This window comes from Branchiostoma lanceolatum, chromosome 18 (genome assembly GCF_035083965.1).
Source record: "Branchiostoma lanceolatum isolate klBraLanc5 chromosome 18, klBraLanc5.hap2, whole genome shotgun sequence".
Classification (NCBI taxonomy): domain Eukaryota; kingdom Metazoa; phylum Chordata; class Leptocardii; order Amphioxiformes; family Branchiostomatidae; genus Branchiostoma; species Branchiostoma lanceolatum.
In genome coordinates this window covers 971,515-993,673 of record NC_089739.1, presented here as the reverse complement: position 1 = coordinate 993,673, position 22,159 = coordinate 971,515, and the positions used below count along the sequence as shown (strand labels likewise).

The window sequence follows — 22,159 nt, the reverse complement described above, 5'->3', positions numbered from 1 at the left end:
CGGGAAATTCCATGCCCCATTTAGAATGGAATATTTTGATCCACTCAAAGTGGGGCATGCCTCTACTCTTTTTCGAAAGATGTGGTGGGTTCTTTCACGTGTTCAAGGTGTGACTAACCTCAAACAGGGGACCTCCATCTAACGTCCTATCCAAGGGACGTCCCAAGACAAAGATAAGTACTCAACGTCAGGGCGCATGTCCAAACATGTCTGGGGACAACCCGGAATCGACCTCGGGTCCCCTTGTTTGACAGCCGAATGCTCTATCCATTACGCCACACAGACGATACAAAGATGTCTACATTCCGAAAAGGCCACTCTTTAAGGAGAGGGTAGAATTTTATTGACAATTACGTTACAAGACTAATGCTTTGGTCCCATTTCCAATCCAGGTCCCGGCAGGGCAGTTTGCGAAATCGAAAAATAAAAAAGGCATATCAACAAAGTACACAATATATGGTCAGGAATATTTTTTTTACGGTTAGTATCTTTTTTTGTCTTTTATATCATATTTTTCGTTCCCACAAACTGCCCGGCCGGGCCCCGGATTGGAAATGGGACCAAAGCATTAGTAATACTACAGTCACATTTGTACCGGTGCCCGTGCGGGATGTAGCCCCAACCGGGCCCCGAATACACACATTTGCCCGGTGGACTGCCTGGCACCGGAAATATACCTCTCTATGTTGTCACTATTACCGTATGGCGTCTATTTGTTACCGAGTCCCGGCTTGATTTTGACTCCGTGTTAAAATTATCGCGGGGCCCGGCTGCGCAGAAAAAAAAAACAGGTCGCCACAGGGTGGGGTTTTTTTTTCTATGCTTAGCGCCATGCCTTAGCTTAGCAGCTGACCCGTATCTATATAGTAGGGCGCTGGCGAGGGACACTAAGGTGGCGATTAATACAAGTCTTAAATACGTGTCTCGCTGGGCCACGTATGGGTAAGTGCCCGAAAGTGCAAAAAATCAGTTCGTACACTCTACCCAGCAGGATCCCACTTTCCAGTTGTGACCATAGCGTGAAACATTCTACGTCGTGTTTGGAAGAAGGCCATTGCTGATACATTTTTGGTCTCTTCTTACTCTCCAAGCAGAGGTTGAGGGGGGAATATTGTGACCATTTTATCATATGCCCCGTTTTTCTGTGCAACCCCCCCCCCCCTTCCCCAGTTGGTGGGGAGAGCGATAGAAAGGTCTAAATCTTCCCCACCAACCTCTGCTTGGAGAGTAGTCTCTACTCGCTTCTTCTCATAGTTAGAGATATAGGATAAAACGGATTCGTTTCCAATGAGATCTTAAAACCGCAAACGCAACAGTTTTCTGAATAATTGTCAGGCATTCAACGTGAAGGACATTTTACTCTAATGCCACTAAAATAATATCTTTATCAGTGCAATATAAAAGCGCAGTCTTCCAATAAATAAGTCTTATCCTCTACAATATTGAATCTTAAAAAATGACGAATGACAAGTATAAAAAGTCGTTAAAAGGACTCAAAGGAGGAATAAAGAGATAGAGCGATGATATTGATAAGATGAATATATCAAAATCAAACCATAAAACTCGCTGTAGTCATTCTAACACTACCACACGCTGATCATTACTACCGTTGCCGTACCCACTTGCAGGATGATGCCCTAAGGCTATGTACTGGTAATATGTTGTGCGCTCAAATTCATCAATGTTTGACGTAAGAAATCCAGTTTAAGCGTCAGGTGTTAAGTAATAACGATGATGATTTATTTGCATGTGTTCAAAGACGCCGATGAACGTCCGGAAACCACGTAGAGCGTTACGCAATAAAATTTGAAAAAATCTAGTAACTGCCATAGATTCTCATAAGACCTCCTAGCTAAGATGACCTTTTCATAAGCAAATAACAAACGTAAATCATTGAATGGTGTCTAAAATACATTGCTAGTTTACATTAAGAGCAAACACTGTTAATTTAACAACAACTATCCTTGGTAATTCAAATTAAACGCAACCACGGATACTTTAACTTTATTATAATAAACAGCAGCTATGAGTTAGATTTAATACATAGTATCATAACGACTATAAGATACGACGAAGTCAGATAGCATCCACAATCCACCATAAGTGACTGAAGATGCCTGTCTTCAAAGTATAAACATAACTTATCTATGCCTGTTACTTTGGCGACTGACTCGCCGAAGGGAAGATATGATTAACCTACCAAATAAAGCTACTTCCGACATTTACGGTTGAAAATTATAAGCCTTTTCTGCATAACGGTGTACACAAACCTGCTTAAGTATAGCATTTTTCCAAATATTCAAGCGATTTTTACAAGCTTGTTTATAAATGGATATCATTCAAAATCTAATTGGAAAAATGCCAAGATTGATTTGGCAATTTCAATGTTCATAAACAAACTAACCGATCATGAAATATTAATCAAAATACCACATCCTTGCCGGAAGCGATATGTCGTAATAGAACGGCGGGTTTTGCTCAAGATGACGTTTCCATGCTGCGCGACCTTATCACAATTGTGCCCTCTAGCGATTTTCTAGCGAATCACCGTCCATCATCACTTGATAAGATTAGGAAACAACAGCTGTTAACTCACCAGTACCGCTGCTGGTATGTTATATCTACCACATAATAATAAATCAATAAAAACATATTAACAAAACATGACATGCCATCTAGCATATTTGTCTTGTACACATGCCGGTATATGTGTAGCCGGGTAGCACCGTTGCCAACGGTCTGCCTTTTTACCGGAATGCCCCGGAATGCCCATAAAGGAGGGCGAATTCTACAGGAATACACTATGCTTTGATGAGTAAACTTCACAGGTTGCTGTATTATGGCATGAAATTATATATTTATGGCCCAGGGAACGAGAAATCATTAGAAATAATGGATGGTAATTGGCGTCGGCCCACCGCCAGTCGCCATGTTTGTTTTTATTGCGGATTAGGTTAGAGATATCCCTTTGATAGGACGCTAAATGGAGGTCCCGTGTTTGAGGAGAGCCACACCTCAAGCACGTTAAAGAACCCAACACACTTATCGAAAAGAGTAGGGATCCTTCCCGGTGTGAGTGGATCACATAAATCTGTCCGGATATGCAGCCTGTACTCCTCAGTACAAACCTGGTGTGTTACGCCTTGATGCGGTTAACCGGATATGCAATCTATGCAACAAAGAGTGCCTAAAACTAAAAGGCAGATTTCAGGCAGTGAGAGTGCTTTGCCTCTGGAATAGCCAACCATGGCCGTATGTCCTCTACAGCAAGCCCGGCAAATACCAGGGGAAAACACGAGCAGTCCAAAGTCCTGAGGCTGCCAGTCCTTTGCACACACGGTGTTGTTTTTCCACCGGGCCGGACTGACGCTGTTATCTGTTTGACTTGACTTAATCGGCACTTAAAAAGCGATAGACGTCAGCAGAAGTACAGACTAAGTGCGGTGTAGACACGGCTGAGCAAATAAAACTGAAGGTCGCTTTTCTGACTCTACTCCCCTTAAAACCGAGTAGTACAGGCCTGTCGAGATACGGGATCGTTGTTGTTATAACTATAGTTAAAGTGGTAACAAGAGTTCCGAGACCTCGTAACTCCGTGAAATATTTTGATTATGCAAAACCGGTAATGTTCCCCAACGCCATCGACCTTGCCCTCTTAACAGATATTTGTCACGTTACCGCTTCAGATTTAGAATGTCCTTTGTTTGGCCTGGATATGGATCGGTATAAATATAATATGAACTGATATACCGACAGTACTCTAGGTGCTAGTTGCCTTATAACCGTCCCAAATGCCATCAATGATATAATCTTTTTATCTGTATTTTTGCACTTTCTTGCATGAGCTCGAGGTTTCATGTTGACGTAACCCACAGAATTTCCTTTCGTCAGCCTAGATATGGTTGTGTATAAATATGATATGAAGTGATATGCCGACAGGACTCCAGGCGCCGGTCCCCCACTAACCGTCCCTAACGCCATCGACTTTTTTTTCACTTTATCGCTTTAGATTTAGAATATCCATTGTTTAGACTGGCATGGATGTGTATACATATGCCTTATAACCGTCCCAAATGTAATCAATGACACGATTCTTTACCAATATTTTCACATTCTTTCATCAGATTGAGAGTGTTGATTTGACGTACGCCACAGCATTTCCTAGATATGAATGTGTATAAATATGATATAAAACGATATGCCAGCTGTCTAGTAGGCGCCAGTTGTCCAATAACCGTCCCTAACCCCATCGATCCCGTCACCCTCCGCCCTCCCCCCGCCGACCCAGCGCCGAGGCCGCCTGACGTGTTTATGCCGCCTCTGATAAGACTTGACCCGAGGTCGCCGCTGATCAAAGAAACAAGATTAAGTCTCCAAACATGAGGACATGTGAGAGGAATGCGCCGTGTGGACTATGTAAAGCCCCTATTGAACTGGGCCGTGACTTGTTGACAACTAGTTGTGAATGACATTCGCCGATTTATGGCGATTGTTTTTATAAGTTTAAAAAAATGCAAATGACAATAATGCCGGGGATTCAGGCAAACTAGACGCCAACTAGTCGCGAAGGTGAACATAATTTTGTTACTTCAAATCTTTTTTATGCATTTTTGTAATTTCCATTGTTTGTTTTTTTTTGTTTGTTTTTTTTCAATTCAGTGGTGACTGCGATTTCCATAACCCTGCTCAGCGGAGCTTCATTCGCAAATGCGTCGCGCATCAGTGTTACCGCAAGGTTCAATTTGTCGAAAATTTGCAAAGTCGTCGCCAGTTTGAGTCGCCACGGGTCACGGTCAAGTTCCACTAGCGCAGCGACCTCGTTCCCATCTCGCTGAGACCTAGATTGAACATTTGTTACCTTTCGCACTTCCCTCTGCACTAGAACCTGTTGAACAAGATCATTACAGTTAACAAAAAAAAAATGATGTCCTTCGGCATACCAAAGTGTCAACGTAACGTTCAGTAAACACGTTTTCCTGCCTACCTGTACCTTGCGGTGCCCTGCCGATGTTGCTACCCTGACGAGGAGCGCTAGCACCTCGTTCCACTAGAGCGGTGACTTCGCTGCGACCGCACTGCGACCTAAAGTGCCTTTCTCACTGGACCCGCGGCACGTTGGCGACCTCGCTGCGAACGAGCGATTTGAGTTCACGCTTTGCATGATAATTTCATTCTAAAGTTAAAGGTAACACAAATTCAGTTTAGGACTCAACGAGGCCGCCAGCGTGCCGCGGGTCCAGTCAGATAGGGTCTTAATACTCAACAGATCGCTGATCGAATTTCATAAATAAAAAAAGAATGTTTTAAGGCTTTGTTTCATTTCATTTTCAGTTATACTTTTAAAGTTTGCATGATATAACAATCATGAAACCAAGGGTTACACAAATTAAATTTCGGTCGTAGCGAGGTCGCAGTGCGGTTGTAGAGCGGTCGCCGCCCTATGTGGATGGGAGCCTACCCACCTCGTCAGGGTAGCAACAGCGCCCGGGCACTGCAAGGCGGGGACAGGTACACGGGTGTGTTTACAAAGCGTTACGTTGCCACTTCGGTATGTGGAAAGACATCGCCTTATCGTTAGGAGTTGATTCAGGTTAACGTGATTATCGAATGGCTGTTCAACTGGAAAGAGACGAAATATATAGCTTTAATTTTGACATGACCCTTTCGTCGAGAGTGACTTTGTGGAAAGTTACCTCAACATTAAAGTATGCAGAAAAACAACACTTTATCATTTAGAGTTGACTCAGGTTAACGTGATAATCGAATTGATGTTCAACAGGTTCTACTACATAGAAAATTGGATGCACCTTTAAATGTATACAGTGTAGTTACAATTGTAACATGACCCCCTTTGCCCCGTTTGTGATTGAGTTTGTTGAAGGTTACGTCCGAACCTAACTATGCAGAAAAACAACACCGTACCATTAAGAGTTGACTCAGGTTAACGTAGTTATCGAATGGCTGTTCAACAGGTGGTACTGGAAAGAGACGAAATATATAGCTGTAATTTTGACATGACCCTTTTGTCAAGAGTGACTTTGTGGAAGGTTACCTCAGCACTTAAGTATGCAGAAAAACAACACTTTATCATTAAGAGCTGACTCAGGTTAACGTTATTATCGAATGTCCGTTCAACAGGTTCTACTACATAGAGAATTGGATGCACCTTTCAAAAATAGAAATGTATACAGTGTAGTTACAATTGTAACATGACCCCCTTTGCCCCGGTTTGTGATTATTTTGTTGAAGGTTACGTCCGAACCTAACTAAACTGAAAAACAACAACTTATCGTTAAGAGTTGACTCAGGTTACCGTAGTTATCGAATGGTTGTTTAGCATGCTCTACTGCAAAAAGAAGTAGATGCACCTTTAGAACATGTACATATACGTGTAAGTTTGTTATGACCACTTTGCCCAGGTATATGCTTGACTTTGTTGAAGGTAACGTATGCCGAATGCCGTATGAATCACCTTGTACTTAATAGTTGACTCAGGTTAACGTTATCATCAAATGATTGTTGAACAGCTGCTGCTAAGAAGAGAAGTGGATGCAGATGTGGAAGATGAAAACAATGTTGACATGGCCATTTGCCCAGGTTTGTGATTGACTTCTTGGAAGGTTACGTCAGCGCTAACGTATGCAGAAAAACATCACCTTATTGTTGATAGTTTATTCAAGTTGCCGTCAATTTGTTATCGTAGTTTAACAGTTTTTACTGTCAAAGAGAAGTGGATGACAATTAGGAAGATGAAAATACAAAGCTTGAAACGTAGCATCATCCCTTTGCCCATGTTGCGGGAGGAACTAAGGTATGGCATTAGGTAATGTCTTTGCCAAGGTATATTGCATTTGTGGAACATTTTGTAGACTTAAGAATGCGGGGAGACATCGCCGGGTTGCGAGATGTTGACTTAGGTCTAGTTTACACACGCGTTTCCAAGTACACCCTGAGCACACTCCGAACGTGCTTGGAAATGCGTGTATAAACACAGCCTTAATACGTTGTTGAAGGTTAGCCATTCAGGTAGTAAGATACGCCAAAAATAGTTACTCATTCACTTTGACAGGCAACTGGATAAAATTTTGAAACAGTCAGACGTTTCAGACAGCATCCGCTGTCTTTCGCCAGTCCCCGCTGTCTGAAACGTCTGACTGTTTCAAAATTTTATCCAGTTGCTTGAGTAAACCCAGCCTTACTTTCCTGAGTTATCAAATGGTTCAGCAACAGGTTGTGGTGTATTGAGGCATATGGCAGCCTGGCATACAGTTTACTTTTCAAAGTGACAAATTGTCTCCATGTGTTTGCGAAACGCTACGTCGCCTTTTTGGAATGCAATGACACATTTGAGTTAGTTTAACGTCAAACCAATTAATAAATAAAACGTCATTATGGAGCAATTGTCCAAAATTTAGTATGAAAGATAAACAATTGAAGGACATATCGTAAAAAATGATTGAAATTTCGTATTTTAACACGGTCTCTTTATAAAAACAAATGACGCTTCCATAACTTTAGAGAAGGGTAAGAACATTAAGAATGGCAGGTAGACAACATGAGTAATTGCACTAACTTCGCAGTGTCACTGGCAATTGAAATGAGTTGCAGCAATTATCGAATAGCTGTGCAGAAGCTTCTAATGGGAAAAGGTGAATGTCAGATCAGACAATGAGCATTCCTGAACTTGGACCTGGACCCCTTTATCAAGTTTACTTTATACTTAGAGGTAGGATTACGACGACAACCACAAACCGCTGATCTTTGACATGGATTGTTCTAAGTATTGATCGATGATGCAATAGGTTCCAATGTGAAGGGGCCAATGACATGTAGGACATTTCAGACAGTTTGTCAAAACTTAAACATGTCTTCATTTTTCATTGTTGTCAAATTTTTGACGCCCATGCTTTTAAAAACATTGAGGTGGGTTGGAACCAGAAAACGGTAAAGTCACTATGACTTTGCACATACAGACGCGCAAGGTAGAATTTCATAATGGGACACATGTGTATGTGTGCGTGTGTGTGTGTGTGTGTTCGTGTGTGTGTGTGTGTGTGTGTTCGTGTGTGTTTGTGTGTGTGTGTGTGTTCGTGTGTGTTTGTGTGTGTGTGTGTGCGTGTGTTTGTTTGTGTGTGTGTGTGTGTGTGCGTGTGTGTGTGTGTGTTCGTGTGTGTGTGTGTGTTCGTGTGTGTTTGTGTGTGTGTGTGTGTGTGCGTGTGTGTGTGTGTGTGTGTGTGTGTGTGTGTGTGTGTGTGTGTGTGTGTGTGTGTGTGTGTGTGTGCGTGGCCATCACTCCACCGCCACAGTAAGAATATCAATATAAGCGCCTTTCCAAAGGGCACAACGCTGCGGCACGGCGAGTATTGAACCCTGAGCCTATTAGACCCCAACGCTCTAGACCCACACTGATCCCATAGATATAAACTCTTAAGATTGATTCTCCCTCTTGAAAGAGCTCTTTGTGTGCGCATTAGGAAATTGAAAGCTGATTGCACCGCCATTATCTCTGTGCGGTAGAGTGTATGATGTATGCATCCGCCGGCCGGAGACGAGCAATGCGTGCCCTCTCGAGTAGAGCACTATCTGATGAAGAGGAGACAACAACTCATAAAAAAGAATATTGGCCATCAACAAGCGACTTTATCAAAAGCAGTGTAGAAACATAAGTTCTCAGGATGAGCCCATGCGCTTCTACCGTGCTCTTTATTTTGCTTGTTATGACCGTTCCTACATGAATGTTGTTGTTTTGACTGGTTTTCACTTCCATAGTACAATTTCAGACGGGGCTTCTTTTTGGCTTTTGAATTCGTGAATAACATGGTAAACTTTGACTGGCAATTAAAACAAACAAAAGTTCTGTAATAAAACAATGATAAAGCAACTGCATGGATGCTAAGTTACGAACCAACTAGCATTCACACGTGCTGTAACAATGCCATGATATGCTCGAGTTTTCAAAAACACACAGCATACAAAGTCCTTCAAAGTCCATCGGACGAAAACGCCATTGACTCTGTCAGTACTTTGTCCCTGAAAAACAATAGATGGCCTTTAAACCAACTAAAGATATTGGATTATCCATAAGCTGCGAGCATACCAAGTTTGTACTTCGCTCAGTTGAAACACAGACAACTGAACACAGTGATCGTTTGGTAGGGTTTACACACACATTCTAAGTACATTCGGGGTGTGCTCCGGGTGTACTTGGAAACGCGTATAAACCCAGGCATAAGTGAGCAGCTAACCATTCGGCGATGTCTCTCCGCATTGCACAATTTTGACGTTATTTTCCACAAATACATATGCCTGGACAAGGACCTTACCTTAGACCTTATCTCCTCGTACAACATGAGAAAAGAGATCATGTTACATTTTCAGCTTTGTGTTTTCATCTTCCAAATAGACATCCACTTCTCTATGACAGTAGAATCCGTTGATAAACGATTCCAAGCTACAAAGGACTACTACTTGAAAACTTCAGGAAATTGGCGGTAGGTTATACCAGGGTCTGTAGCTGCTTTATTCTTTACGGGCCAATTAAATTTCATTGTACAACACCTTTACGACAGAAACATCGAGAGCATTCTTGATGATGATTTTGGGCGGAACAGTCTTGGAAGTGCCACACAGAATTCAACTGTCTTGTGACGCAAAAGCTTGTGACGTAAATCCTTGCCAACAGTCTGTTCTGTCTTACGACAAGAATATCACATGACGTGGAGAGACATGTCAGTTATCTCTGATACCCTCACCCAGACTCTTGGCATAGGTTGACTTTAAAATTGACGAATTTGATTCAGCAGCTTGTCATAGATCCTTGTCAAAGGTTTGGTATGTTAAGGCCTCACCCAAAACAATTTGAGAAAATTATCATACGACGACAATACCTTAATGGCTTCGTCTTCTATTGAACCATATAAAACCTGCCTACATATCATTCAGAGTTATAATATAAAAGCAGGTATATTCAGATTTTCGCTCAGCCACTGACGAAAGACACAAGTTGCTCTTTGAAACGTCTGTTTCCAAATTCTGACTACTTGTTTGAGTAACTGTCACACTGCGTACGACGAATATGACGTCACCTTTACAACCTGCGTGTCCCGTCGGGCGTTCTCATCACTGACATAATCCTTGATCATCAGACGTAAGAAATCGATGATCACATGCCGAAAATATTTCCCAGCCATTGTGACATCGCCGGGCGCTGCCCTATGCGGCCCGACAGGGCCTTCACTAACCTCCGCGCGAACTACAGGGGATCCCGGCCCTTTGTATCACCCTTTACCGCGGTCTCTGCGACCATAATAGCCTCTTTAATAAGTAATGATGTACATATAAAAGATCACATTTCGATAACCCGATTGAGAATTGTAAATGCGACGCTCCTAAGATAAGATCCCTGGATTTTACTAAGTCCGTTCCCGACAGAAGGGTGTCTAAATATACCCAGGACGGTAGGCAGGGCCAGCGAAGGTCGGGTGGACCTTTGTCCGCTGTCAGGGACAACCGGTAACAACAATACAACAGCCAGGCACGGGCCCTGTGGTAGCGGTACTTTACGCACGGGCTCAAGCCGCGCCTGTTATTCTCCGGTTCGGATGGAGTTGAAAACTGATCTCGGTAATACATCATCCTCCCCCTCCAGGAGATAGCGACGGCTTCCTTCTGTCTGGCATCCGGCTGCTTTCTCTGACGTTGCCGCCGGCACAACTCCGCATTACGTGCAATTTGCGGAGACCTTCCCCTGTGAGAAGGCGAGGATTCACGTTCAAGTTCAGCCCTCGGGGATCTGAGAAACTTTTCCTGACGACGAGCGTGGGTTATAAGTAAGACAACTTGTGTGAAAGACTAGGAGACTAGAACATCTGTTTTAAGGCGTGCCGTGCGTATTGGTTGTAGAGTAAACCGTTGGAAACATGCTGGGGAGGTCTGTACTGTTGGCGGCGGTGGTGTTGAGTGTTTGCGGGGACGTGCTGGAGTTGTACGCGGCGGCGGCACCGCGGTGGTCCAGAGGAGACGGACGGAGGATGGAGCGATGGACCGCCGCGCTCGTTGGGCGGAAACCCGCTCGGTACGACCGGCTACAGACGGGGGAAGATGTGGGAGAGAGAGGAGAGCTGCCCATCGGGAGAGCGAGAAGAGGTGCGTTATCGTCATCTTTTTACTTGCAGGATATGTTTCTCGTGTGCGTGAGTCCGTCTCTTTGTCTCTCTCGTTCTTAACGTCTGACTCCCTCCCTCCCCACCTCTCTCTCTCTCTCTCTCTCTCTCTCCCTCTCTCTCTCTCTCTCTCTCTCTCTCCCTCTCTCTCTCTCTCTCTCTTTCTCTCATTCTCTCTCTCTCTCTGCGCTCTAAATGCACGATGAAACGTAATGCGTTATCTAACATTGCAGGACATGCCTCTTGTGCGAGTTTTTCTTTGTTGTTCTTTCTATCCGTCTGTATTTGTGTTACTGTTTGTCTGTCTGTCTGTCTGTCTGTCTGTCTGTCTGTCTGTCTGTAGTTTGTTTCACATCTGCCTACTTTTCTCTGGACTAAATGGACTGGGATACCGATGGTGTTCGGACTATTTTTGTGCCCTTGGTGTTTACCTGCGGTCAAAAGCGTGAAGACGCCCTTATGCCTTAGACCTGACTTTGTTCTATGTTTGTCAATATGTTTTCTTCGGTTGCCGGTCACAACGGCCTATATTTAGCACATTGGGACATGAACGTGCAATTAATGTCTTTTATCATCCCCAATGCAAGTAGTGACATTTCAAAGGTTGTGCCATGTTTTCTAACTGCACACACTGAGTCACATAGTGTCCGGTGTCCGCCGGTATTTGAAGCCAGGGCGTTACCAAAAGTGCCGGCGTTACACCTTCACTCCACTAGGACGGCGACCTCACGGCGATAGCGCTGCGACGTAAAATTTAACAGCGCGCTCAACGAATTTTACATATTAGGGCCCTGTCACACTTGTGCGTACATTTGAGCGCGCATGGGTTCCGCAGTAACATTTTTTGGTTTAAGCAAACTTTGCGGGGAGGAAGTTATTTTCTACTATGATCAACCGTTCAGCAGTCTAGTTATCAAACCAAAGAAATTACTTCTTCGGCTGCAAACTTAGCCTAAACCAAAAACATGTTAATACGCAACTCATGCGGACTTGTATATACGCACTAGCGTGACAGGGGTTTAAGAAGAAAAATTTACGCTAAGTGTTTTCTTATCTTTTTAGTTCTACTTGCACAGTTTGCATGATATTCGAATTATGAATTCAAGGTTACACAAATCTAAGTCAGGTTGCAGCGAGAGGGCAGCACGATCGCCGTCTAGTGGAATGGTGGCCTTAGATACGATACGTTGTACGGTTTCCAACCTGTGTGCTTACTCCGCTATACTGTACTCACTCGGAACCGTATCAATCATGATGACTTGTCGAAGCATCCTAATTTAGAACGCGGTATAAATAGACTCCTCAAATACAGGAGGGACGAGCGGCCTTACGGTATGGCTGGGGGTAAACATACCAGGTGGACAGGTGATCGGGCATAGAAGACTTGTGCGTGAAAGTATGTGACGCGGAGAAAGCTGAAAGACTTTGAAAGTCCGGTATTTGTGAACGTGTATGCTTTAAGTCGAGCTCACGACACAGAAGTGAAAGCCGGTCTTACTATTGTAGCTTTGATGTATCCTGTTCAGTTGAAGGAATGTTAAGCGATCCCGTCAAATGACTCAAACACGATTAGGACTAGAGGCCTAAGGAAAAAAAAACTGGGGGTTAAGCACCTTGCTTAGGTAGCTGGATGTATCCTGTTTAGTTGAAGAATGTTGAACGATGCCGTTAAACGACCTGTGGACAACCTGCTGATGTAATCCTTTTTCTAGATTGAGGGGATGTGGGTTCGAATTCCGGCAAATACGTCATGTATATGGCAGCATATGAGGTCATCTACAGGCAATTACGTACACAATCGCCCACATGTTTGGAAATATCCATATACGGAGCCCATACATATGTAACCACTATAGTAGGTGTACATCCCTATTACACTAGCACTCTGGTAGGGATACGCCCTTGTGTATGCTAACTAAACAATACCAGTAACCACATACTGCACTACATTGGTGCGTTACGCTTTGTGATAATTTATCAGTTATCATGCTAAGAAAATATAAAGGCGTGAGGAGCGGATTTTAGCAATAAAACTGTTGTATCTGCATTCTTAAGAGCGTGTAACTGTCGTTCCATACGGATGAACTACAGAGAATGCAGGTCCAAGAGACCAAGGCATTCGAGAAGTTTATCGCCGTTAAAAATCAAGATATACTTTTATGGTATGTGCCTCGTTAACTGTATCAGATTTCAAAAAAAAGACCACGCCGTATACAGCGTGGCAAACTGTTTGTCTTCTGAACCTTCAAACATCCATATTTGGTGGTAATTATGTGATTTTTACGTCAATCGCGGTGGGAGTTGCCACAATGTGGCGATGTTAGTTACATCCCGAAGGGTTGTCGTGAGTGCGCCGCTACATGGTTGCCTGGATGTCGAACCTTCTGTCAACACCGCGCATACAAACGTGTACAAATAAAGGACTACAAGAACTTTATAAAGCAAACTCAACCCCAGCACATTAGAAATGGCATTCCATAGTGGATGCATGCGTTTACTCATACTGTACCCGCCCTCGCAAAAGCATAGCTAGAAAACTACGTGTGTAGAATTCTTCCAAACGTTCTAAACAATACTAAAGTGGAAACATGCGTTTGCTTATACTGTACTCACCCTCGCAAAAAGCATAGGTAGAAAATTACGAGTGTAGAATTCTTCCAAACGTTCTTAACAATACTAAAGTGAATACATGCGTTTGCTTATACTGTACTCACCCTCGCAAAAAGCATAGGTAGAAAATTACGAGTGTAGAATTATGACAAACTTCAAAACGTTCAAGAGAGAATGATTATTTGCCTAAAGGCGAAACGGCTACACTAATCAACTTCTTCTGGAAAAACTGCGATCACAAGATAAAACTTAACGAACTTCTTGAGCTTGCTTTTCTGCCCCTTAATCCTCGGCCAGCCCCGAAGGAATTTCTGCTGCTCGGAAATCACTCTTATCTTCTGGTGAAACTTGAGAACACACGCCGTGCCGGGTCACGTGGGCGTGCGCAGAAAACGCCCTTAAACAAACCGTTCATGACGTCATGGTAAACCTTGACGTGTTTCAACCAATGGTCTGCAACCGTGGCCGCAACACAAGTAGCCGTGATGGTAGCTTAACATGGATTCTAAAACGATCCAACATATGCAATTATATAGAGAAGACATTTATATCTAAAAACGCTAAACCATACTTTTGTATTTCTCTATGGTAATCCTGGGCCATACCTACAAAAACCCGCTGGCATTTTTCTTATACACTGGACCCTAATACTACAAAACATGTTACACTGTCAGTTTTGTATTGCTTTCGAGTCATGTTCTGGAGGTGATATTTTTCAGTATTTTTTTTTCTTTACTTATTTATTTATAGCCACCTGGTAGGACAACTGTACTGTTATAGATAGCAGTTAACATCAGATCATTTACATGACAGAACATCATTTCCTCGTGAAATATTCATGCCAACGGGACCGATATGATCTGTATGACAGCGAGTCACACATTACTGTACGGGCAGATCTCAGCACGATAAGAAGTAAAGCATTACACTGATCATGATGATTATAGATTTATGACATGTCGGTCTTAGAAATTAGAAAAACGGCAAAGCTTTGTTCAACACTACGTTGATAAAAAAATCAAACAATGTTAATCGGATCCCGGATAGATTACAGTATGATAAGAAATAAAACGTCTTAACCTTAGCTGTCTTAAAATTATGAATTTCTCAAGAAGAACAGCCTTGTGTAATAGTATATTACGCCAAATAAAGTTCGCAACACGTCTCCTGAGAGTTGGATGCTTCAGATATCTTACACTATCGATCATCGGGGACATCGTTACACAATGTTTTCGATATTCATCACTGACTTTTGACACAATTACAGCAACGTCCAGATCTCGATCCCACCAAAGGTGACGTATGAAGAAACTGACCTGTCAGCTAAAGGTCACACCTTTAGATGTTGGATAACTCTTTATACATCACAGTATGGGGCTATAATCACATCTATGACATAACATATAAGTAAGTAACATGTCCACAGAAAGGATTATCGAAGCTTCGAAAGGCCTTGCCCTTAATAAAACATTAAAATCACGTAGGACGAAAACTCTGGGTGACCTTTTGTTAGGTCTTCGTCACTTATAATGGACACTAATGTGATTTCTGACGCAAGATTACAGAATTTTTTATATAATTATAATCCATCATAACGATAAGATCGAATGACATAGCAGATACGCCAAAAATAGTTGCTCAAGCAACTGGATAAGATTTTGAAACTGTCAGACGTTTCAGATAGCATCCGCTATCTTTCGTCAGTGACTAAAGAAGGATCTGGTAGAACTGTGTTTTATAGCAAAACTCTGAATAAATGCAGATACACAAACCTGTAGTTGAAAGAAGGAGCATATATGGATAACCAAGATAACTTCAGAACTCTTTCCCTTTTCCCCCAAACGACCTACGCTAACTCTGACACTACTGTGCAGAAGAATAATACGTACACAAGGTATTCCATACAAAGCTATAGATCGAGGAATACTCTATTGAAGCTGAGTGTGTCCTGCTACCCACTGCGGCAGTTTTGCAGAATTGGGTCCACAAAAGATAATTGGTCTACAGTGTGCGATTGAAAAGTCCGGTAGAATTCCAAATAGTTCATTTTTGCCGGCGGTGGACCTAGCTTCTTAAATTACTCACAATGGTCAGATTAGTCCAAACATATCACTATAGTTAGAAGATAAATGTTTTATCCATTCATGCTACGCTTTTGCGGCAAGAAGACAATCTGAACAGCTTAGATAGAATTTGGAATCCTTGTATCTAACTGCACATTCTGTGTAATTGCGTAGTCCTGGGCAATACAAGAGTCCGCTCTTTGAGGAAATGCAATCTTGATTTCTTTGCGAGCCTGTTTCATACGATCACCGTGCGGGATGCTCTCAATCCCAGACTTGGATCGTCGCATGGTGACACCCACGTAACATGTTCCTGGGCTGTTGAATGGCCTTACATATATAACAACTGCCCATAACAGCCTGACATGATGAAGAAATGACAAGGTAACTGACCCTGAGGTCAAAGAAGGGAATCTAAACCTGCTAAGCGGCACAGGGAACCTTTTTATAGCCCTCGTTTTAAAATACTGAAAAATACCAACATAAAACCACATTTACACATCCCGTAAAATACGTACCAAAAACGAGAGCTAGATTCTGAACTCTGGACTATTCAAAACTAATCACCTCACTCAAAAGGTACCCTTACAACGTTTTCCGTCAAAGGATTTCAACACTGAAAAAATTACCAACAAAAAACTGTCATTACACGTCCCGTAAAGAGTAGTACCTTTATCAAAACAAGAAAGAGACCTAGACTTGCGTAGGGAACATTATTACCAAAAAGAATCAGTTACCCTCAAAGGATTTCAACACTTAAAAAATACCAGCATAAATTCACTTTTACACATTCCATTAATATAACTACCAAAAAAGTAGAGCTAGACACGCGTTAGGAGCAATTTTCATCTAAAAAAATCAGCTAAAGAAAGGAGTCTAAACCTTCTAAACTGCACAGACAACATTTATGGCACTCGTGGCTTAATGCCCAAACTACCACCGTAAAACCACCATTACACATCCCGTAAAGTCTGACAAAAGATTAGAAACTTGTTCAAAGACGAAAAGAGCTGGAATGTCGTTAGAAACAGTTATCATAGGAGAACATCGGTTTTCCTCGCTACCGAAGAAGCCCAAACCCCGGAAGCCAGGCTTAAAGGCCTTCCATTCTTATCTGCAGGGATTCAAGAAGTATCTAAAAACTCACATCCTCACTCAAAACGGATCCTTACAACGTTTTCCCTCATAGGATTTCAACACTGAAAAAATACCAATTTAAAACCACCATTATCATCCCGTAAATATACGTACCTTTATGAAAGAGAGAGCTATATTCGCGGAAAGAGCAAATATCACCCAAAACATCAGTTTACCTCTTGAGTAAAGAAGCCAGAACTCCAGAAGCCAGGATTGGATTCATACTCGTTTTTATCTTCAGGTATTCAAGACGTATCTAAAAACTCACATCTTGACTCAAAAGGATCCTTAAAACGTTCTCCCTTAAAGGCATCTGTAGGACAACATTAAACTTCACAAACCCAACCATAGGTTTCCCTGACGGGCATATCAGTGCCTGAAGCATGTTTCAGTCTCCAACCGCAAATTCACCCGAAGCATCATCAAACACAAATGTACATGCCTTTAAGTACCAGAGTTATAAACCAAGGATTGATGTGTTCAAAAATTCGTATTTCCCGAGAACCATAGTAGAATGGAACTCGTTGTCATCAGATGCTGTAGGAACACCTTCACTAAATAGCTTCAAAGAAAGATTGCAGTCATATGTGCAAAAGTTAGGTGTGACAGGCCGTTCAGTGTAATATAACCAGCTGCTGCCGCGCCGCGTGCCTGCGAAGCTGGTGTGTTACGCCGAAGGGCGGTTATACCGGCTATACAGATACAGATACAGATACATCAGACGATTAGAAGTCCGACTGTACGCTTGCTGTTCGACTGGGGACTCGTTAGCGTTAGGGTGCGCTGTAAAGTTGTAGTAACTGGAACGCAAATCCACCCTGAGTGCGTCTGCACACAGCTTACCTCTCCTAGTGGCCAATTAGGGGTGGTAGTGAGGCTATCAAACCGTCCAGACTTCTTGTAGTGCCATGTAAGATGATCCTACAATAAAGGGAAACAAACCCTCTAGAGTCTCACAGTAGGCATTATTGGTATGCTGAGTGCTGTAATTTAACACCCTGTGAATTTTGATCATTTTGGATGAATTAGAAACAATTTTGGGGACTTAGATGTACAAAAATATGCCAGATAATTGCCGTTCACGTCCAATTAGATAGCTTATTTAACTATTCAGAACGAAATACCATACACATCTGAGCTATGTATTCAGCACATTGTGGGCACTTTAGAGACCATTAGTAAATCCCACAAAAGTGTATCTACGCATTACAGAATAGAGGGTTTTCAAAACCATATGAAATAATCACCATTATATCATTACTTGCCTCGGGGTTCGAAGGATACATGGGTGACCGGTCAATGTCTCATTCATCCAGCATAAAAGTTTTGCTAAGCGCAGATAAGGATGAATCTTAGAAACCTTCTTAAAGCACTTAAGTGGTCTAAAAGCTTATTGTGTTTTTTTAATATGATTGTGATATGATCCATACGTACAACCAACTCAAACCTTCAGTTTTCAAGTCTTCAAGAGCTTCACGCTAACCTTCTCTAGGACATGGACAGCGATTCATCATTAACATGGCTGGTTCAGACGGGTGAAGAATAAAGATACAGAAGAAAAAGCTCTGTATGAAAGCCCAGAATAACAAAGCTCACAGGCCTCAAAAGGGGTGATCAGAGACCTCCGCATAGGCTGTGTGCGCATCTTTTGAGGCCTGTGAACACCTACTTTGAGGCCTGTGAGCTTTGTCGTTTGTGTCTTTCGTAGCCTTGATATTTGACTGCCAAGTTACCCTATTTTCGGTTTAAGCGTCAACAAGACTGCTCTATCCTCTGGAGCTGGAGCGAGTATGGAACTGAATTTCAAATGACCATGTGTTGAAAAAAGTTCCATTTAACGTTGGGGAATGTCTTTGTGAAGATAACAGAAGCTACAAAGTGATGCAGCCATATTCAATAATGACAAACCATTAGGCAATACTAGTGGGAAATAACCTGAACATGGAACCACAACAGCTCGGGGCTTAAGTATCCCCATAATTTTTTTAATCTCAAGGCCATACGGATTAGATTTCATTTCTGGGCACCCCGAAGGCGAAGCTAATGCGAGCGTGAGAATAAACGGTAAAAGTTTGGACTAAAAAAAAGTTGCCTTTATTATGAAATATACGTGGAAAGGAAGGTTGAACAACTGACTTAACACACAGAGTGTAGTGCACCAAAAAATAAAGTCTTTATTTTTTGTTCTTTCAGATCTCCTTTTTAAAGTTAGGAACTGTTTTTGGCATTCTACGACATTATTATCCGTTTTGTGATATTTTTGTGCAATTTCTGATATAGAATGGCATTTTCAGCTTCTTTGTATTATTTTCTGTATGATAAAAACCGAAAATTGCTGCTTGCGTGGCTGTTATTCATATAATGAAGTTAGTTTGGCCTAACGTCCAATCCACATAACAACAGATTATCGCTCACTTCTTATCTGAAGCTAGTCGTGTGTATCCGCACGTAGCTTATCGCTACTAAGGTGCAAAAATAGCAAACACTCACAGTTCTTATCTTCCTGTTATGATACCGGAGTGCATGTTTATCCCTGCATCGACTCATGTCTGATTGTTTTGCTGACTTGTTGTTACTGTATATTGTATGTCAACCATAGTGACAACTGTAAACGTGACCTGTGTGTTTGAGAGTTTGATCTCAAGAATTCTGCTGAATGAACAAAATTGCTGTCTCTTTTCTGTGCTAATTCGTTGGTTGATTAGCCGTTATTAGCCGTTAGTAGCGTGCCTAGCGTGCCTAGGTTTGTCTTTCACACTGTGTGGTGCATATTAGGCTGCTGAAAGGCATGGTTGATTGATACGTTCCTGTACGTGTTTGTGTGAGTTAATCATGAGTTAAGAATGTCTGCACGGGGTAGTACTTATCAAAAAATTGTTCTGATGAAATAATCTTTAGATATCTATCCGCTGATCTTCGTTTCAATCTTCATATTGACGTGAGCCTTTAAGTCAGCATCGTAGTCCGAACGTAGTACATTATATCAACAAGTTCTGGAGCTACAAAAATTTGCAGACATGAGCGGTTCATAAAAAAACTGAAGATTGCAGAAACTGTCTTAGCTCAAGGGATGACAAATTTGATTTCATTGACTAATATATATATTTCTTATTTGTTGTTTCTCTACAGCCATGCGTGAGTCCGAGACGGGCAGGGTCCGGACGCCCCGGCAGGTGCAGGTCTCCACCGACCTGTCATTAGTCAGTTATGGATGGCACACCGAGTTGATAATGATATATATTTCTGTTTGTTGTTTCTCTACAGACATGCGAGAGTCAGGGACGGGCAGGGTGCGGACGCCCCGGCAGGTGCAGGTCTCCACCGACCTGTCCATGATACTCCTGCGGGAGATGCTGAAGGAGGCGCGGCAGAAACTGGAGGAGGAGAAGTCCCGCAGCCACAACCAGAACCTCTTCAACATGATCGGATGAACGGGAAATAACCCTGGCACAGGAGAACACGACGGAAGGTTTCGGGACTTAATGGTAAAAAATGTGTTTTGTTTTGGACATTTAGAGTCAAAATAAGGTGAAGTATCGCCCACAACCAGAGCCTCTTCAACAAGATCGGATGAACGGGATATAACCCAGGCACAGGAGAACACGACGGAAGGTTTCGGGACTTTATTCTGTATATGTGGATTATCTAGGGTCAAAATTATTTGAAGTCATTAACCAGAATCTCTTCAACATGATCGGATGAACGGAAAATAACCCCAACACTGGAGAAATATCGACGAAAGGTTTAGGAACTTTCATGGACTGAAAGGTTTCGGACTTTATTCTGTATATTTGGATTATCTAGGGTCAGAATTAGTTGAAGTCATCAACCACAATCTCGTCATCATGATAGGATGAACGAAAAATAACCCCAGCACAGGAGAAACAGCGACGAAAGGTCTATGACTTTACTAGAAGTAAATGGGTTTTATCTTGGATGTTTGAATCCTTTATGGTCAGAATTACTTGGAATCTAGCCCGCAACCAGAGCCTTTTCCGCTTGGTACGATGAGGTGATACAGCCAGGGGGGCAGCCGAAGGGCGATCTAGATTTTTTTCAGCTATAGGGGTGGTCCGACTAATGGGGTAGAAATAGACTTGTCATACAGGAGCAATGTGTTTTATTTTGCACATCTGCAACATGTACGATTAAAACTTGTAATAAACTTTCGGCCATGCCCACAGCCGCTTCTGTGGTTTGGAAAGGGAAGCCGTTAGGCACACTTAATGACTTTGTGACGGTGAAGCTATTTATATTTTACCTCATACCCTCAGGTTTTATCAAATATATCAGGAAAGTTAGACAGCTTCTGAGTTTAAGAAACGTCATTTCGAAGGTTTGACAAGTATCTAAATTGATATGGATTCCTTTTATAACTATACTATGTCTGGTAATGTGTTTTTTTATGAATACTTTTTATTGAGTGGTGGCTTTAAAATAGCAAAGCTACTTATTTCCTCGTATACTTTAAGATTACATCAAGGACATATCTTAAAACTGCTTATCATATGAGTCACTTGTGAATTAGATTATTAGATTAACAGAGATACGTTTTATTTTGTATATCAGCGACATTTGAGGTTTGAAACATGCCCCCTTCAAATTGTAGCCGAAGTTTATGTTTGCATAAAGGACTATCGGACATAAGACGGTAAAACCTGGATATATATTTCGACGGGGAAAAGGACCTATCAGATTCAAGTTATGTGCTCTTTTTTGTATTCTTTCGACAGTTACGGTTTAAACTTACAACCGAAGAAAAGCAGAAACACAACATGGCGGGTAGGAAGTAAGAAGATATCATATTGTGTCGACGAAAGACATGTGTTTAACGCATATGTTCTGTTAAAGGGTATATTTATTTCTCAGACTGACGAGTTCGAACATTTTCGACGAAAGTATTTATTGTGGTGGCCTTACCAGTAGGAGCATTACTGTTTTGTAATGAGGATATTCTTACTTTTCAAGCATGTCAATAAGGAAATGATTAAGTTTTTGTCAAAACTGACGATTGTCTAACTGAAAAACATATGTATCAAATCAGTAGTGACTTTAGTTGTATTATCAATTGAATAAAGTTGAATGCAGAAAGACAACACAGGCTGTCAGTACTATTTCACGTAGTCATGCATGATTCATACGTCACCTTTATCATATCATACTGAGCACTTTATCAAATATAAAGGT

The 22,159-nt window shown here is 42.0% G+C and overlaps 1 protein-coding gene across 1 annotated transcript; it reads left to right on the top strand.

Moving 5' to 3' along the window:
* Positions 1-10,158: 10,158 nt before the first annotated feature.
* On the top strand, positions 10,159-21,840 carry LOC136424685 (uncharacterized). Its single transcript, XM_066413310.1, has 2 exons — positions 10,159-11,145; positions 20,102-21,840. Exons 1-2 carry the CDS (start codon positions 10,920-10,922, stop codon positions 20,401-20,403), a joined length of 528 nt encoding a protein of 175 aa, XP_066269407.1. The 5' UTR covers positions 10,159-10,919; the 3' UTR covers positions 20,404-21,840.
* The last annotated feature ends 319 nt before the right edge of the window (positions 21,841-22,159 follow it).

Excerpts from the sequence above, each read along its gene's own strand:
- LOC136424685 (XM_066413310.1), top strand. The coding sequence starts at position 10,920 with ATGCTGGGGAGGTCTGTACTGTTGGCGGCGGTGGTGTTGAGTGTTTGC. Across the intron at positions 11,146-20,101 it reads CATCGGGAGAGCGAGAAGAG|CCATGCGTGAGTCCGAGACG; the intron begins GTGCGTTATCGT and ends GTTTCTCTACAG.